This window comes from Symphalangus syndactylus, chromosome 9, assembly GCF_028878055.3.
Source record: "Symphalangus syndactylus isolate Jambi chromosome 9, NHGRI_mSymSyn1-v2.1_pri, whole genome shotgun sequence".
NCBI lineage: Eukaryota > Metazoa > Chordata > Mammalia > Primates > Hylobatidae > Symphalangus > Symphalangus syndactylus.
This window is the reverse complement of record NC_072431.2, coordinates 62,125,730-62,128,511: the sequence shown is the minus strand read 5'-3', so window position 1 is coordinate 62,128,511 and position 2,782 is coordinate 62,125,730. Positions and strand designations below refer to the sequence as shown.

Below are 2,782 nucleotides of genomic sequence, written 5' to 3'. Positions count from 1 at the left end.
CCCTGTCACCCAGGCTGGAGTGCAGTGGTGTGATCATAGTTCACTGCAGCCTCAAAATCCTGGATTCAAGGGATCCTGCTACCTCAGCCTCCTGAGTAGCTGGGACTACAGGGACATACCACCATGCCTGGCTAGTTTTTTTCATTTTCTTTAGAGATGGAGTCTTGCTATGTTGCCCAGGCTAGTCTTGAATTCCTGATCTTAAGCAATCTACCCACCTTGGCCTCTCAAAGTGCTGGGATTGCAGGCATGAGCCACTGTGCCCAGCTTCTTCCTAGCTCTTGGGTCCCTCTTGCAAACTGACCCATAGGAACAACTTTGCTGGGCCTCTGAATTTGACTAAATGTCCTTAAATCCTTTGGACATGATCAGAGTTTAAATTAAAGTGAGGACATCTCCTTCTCTTCCTTTTTTTTTTTGGAAGCACCAGAGTCCATGAGGCATTTTATTTGTAAATATATGTATTACATCCCTAGAAAAAGAATCCCAGGATTTTCCCTCCTGTGTGTTTTCGTCTTGCTTCTTCACGGTCCATGATGCCAGCTGAGGTTGTCAGTACAATGAAACCAAACTGGCGGGATGGAAGCAGATTATTCTGCCATTTTACCAGATCTTTGAGTTGCACATCAAATCTAGGGCTGATCACTCCACACTTGTTTAGCCTGCCTGTGAGGTTCACAGCAATTTTCCCAGCTCTGTGATCATCAATGATTTCAAATTTGCCAATGTAACCATGCTTCATCATCACAGCGAGAAACCGGATGATGACTTTGGAGCATGGCCCAATAAGCACCTGGCGTTTGCCTCTCTTTTCGGCATTGTTGATGCTCTTGAGAGCATCAGCCAGGACATTCATGCGCACCATTGTGGCGGTGCGGAAAGATGGCGGAAAGAGCCTTCTCTTCCTTTTTATCCCCCACCCCTGATCACAATCCCAGTCATTTTATGAGAGGGAAACTGAGGTTCAGAGAAGTTGAGTCACTCCCTTCAGAGCACAGAGTTAGGGCATGAAAGACTAAAATTAGATCCAGGTCTGCCTGGCCTTCCACTAGAAGCTGCTCCAGAGGGGTTCCCTTGTGTCTCAGGAAGGCCTGAAGCCACTTGGTCACCCTCTCCAGAACCTCCCTCCAAGAATATGAAAAGGCATTCTTCCTCATTCATGGCAGATGCAGATGAAAACACAAAACGTAAGGCTAGGCGTGGTGGTTCACGCCTGTAATCCCAGCACTTTGGGAGGCTGAGGTGGGAGGATCACTTGAGGTCAGGAGTTCGAGACCAACCTGACCAACATGATGAAACCTCGTCTCTACTAAAAATACAAAAATTAGCCAGACGTGGTGGTGCACACCTGTAGTCTCAACTACTGGGGGGGCTGAGGCAGGAGAATCACTTGAACTTGGGAGGTGGATGTTGCAGTGAGCCGAGATCGCACCATTGCACTCCAGCCTGGGTGACAAGAGTGAGATTCCGTCTCAAAAACGAAAAAGAAAACACAAAGTATAACCCTACTGTGGCAGACTGCAGAGGCGCATGGTTCACACCACCTTCCATGAAGGGTTTGTGGCCCCTCTGTGAATGCTGCCCACAGGAACTGTCTCAACTACAGGGAGCTCCTTCTCCCAATATCCCATGTCTGTGGAAGGGTGGAGGTCCAACCACCTTGGCCAAGCCTGGACAAGTGTGAATGGCTGTTTCAGCTCCTGTTCTCCTTCTGGGCTCAGTGGAAGCTTACCTTCTCGCCGTTTCTCCATTACTTGCTCCTGCTTCCTTCTGGCCTCTTGCTCTCAAGAACACCTTTTTTTTTTTTTTTTTTAAAGAGACATTGTCTCACTCTGTCACCCAGGTTGGAGGTGCGGTGGTGCAATCATGGCTCACTGCAGCCTCTTAACTCCTGGGTTCAAGTGATCCTCCTGCCTCATCCTCCTGAGTAGCTAGGACTACAGGTATGCACCATCATGCCCCGCTAACTTTTTATTTTTTGTAGAGGTGGGGGTCTTGCTATGTTGCCCAGGCTGGTCTTGAATTCCAATTCCTGGGCTCAAGGAATCCTCAACTTCCCAAAGTGCTGGGATTACAGGCATAAACCACTGTGCCTGGCCTTCAAGGGCACTGCTTAATAAATATCCTGCTTGCTCAACCCATCTCAGTGTTTCCTGGGGAACGTCATCTGTAAGGTTGCACATACACCTGTGCGTATGTATCAAAACATCCCTAGGTACCCCGTAAATATGTGCAATTCTTATTTGCAATCGAAACAAAACAGGCTGGGCGTGGTGGCTTATGCCTGTAATCCCAGTACTTTGGAAGGCTGAGGCGGGCAGATCACTTGAGGTCAGGAGTTCGAGACCAGCCTGGCCAACACAGTGAAACCTCGTCTCTACTAAAAATACAAAAATTATCCAGGTGTGGTGGCACATGCCTGTAATCCCAGCTACTCAGGAGGCTGAGGCAGGAGAATTGCCTGAACTCAGGAGATGGAGGTTGCAATGAGCCAAGATCTTGCCACTGCATTCCACCCTGGGCGACAGAGTGAGACTCCATCTCAAAAACTAAACTAAACTAAACTAACTAACTAAATAAATACAAATCTTGAAAAATATTAAAGAATTTTATCTATCTAAATTCCCCTTTCCTTCTCCCTAACAGGCAAAGCTCTATCCTGTTAACCATGTTTTGAAACTCCATAAACTAACACATACATGGTCAGTTGATTTTTTTTTTTTTTTTTTTATAATAGAGATAGGGTTTCACCATGTTGCCCAAGCTGGTCTTGAACTCTTGG

General features: G+C 47.0%; 1 protein-coding gene across 1 annotated transcript; it reads right to left on the bottom strand.

Moving 5' to 3' along the window:
* Window positions 1-427: 427 nt before the first annotated feature.
* Window positions 428-922, bottom strand: LOC129489758 (small ribosomal subunit protein uS8-like). The gene has a single exon (XM_055292836.2). The coding sequence runs from the start codon at window positions 863-865 to the stop codon at window positions 473-475; it is 393 nt and encodes a 130-aa protein (XP_055148811.1). The 5' UTR covers window positions 866-922; the 3' UTR covers window positions 428-472.
* Between the last annotated feature and the right edge of the window lie 1,860 nt (window positions 923-2,782).

Excerpts from the sequence above, each read along its gene's own strand:
- LOC129489758 (XM_055292836.2), bottom strand. The coding sequence starts at position 865 with ATGGTGCGCATGAATGTCCTGGCTGATGCTCTCAAGAGCATCAACAAT.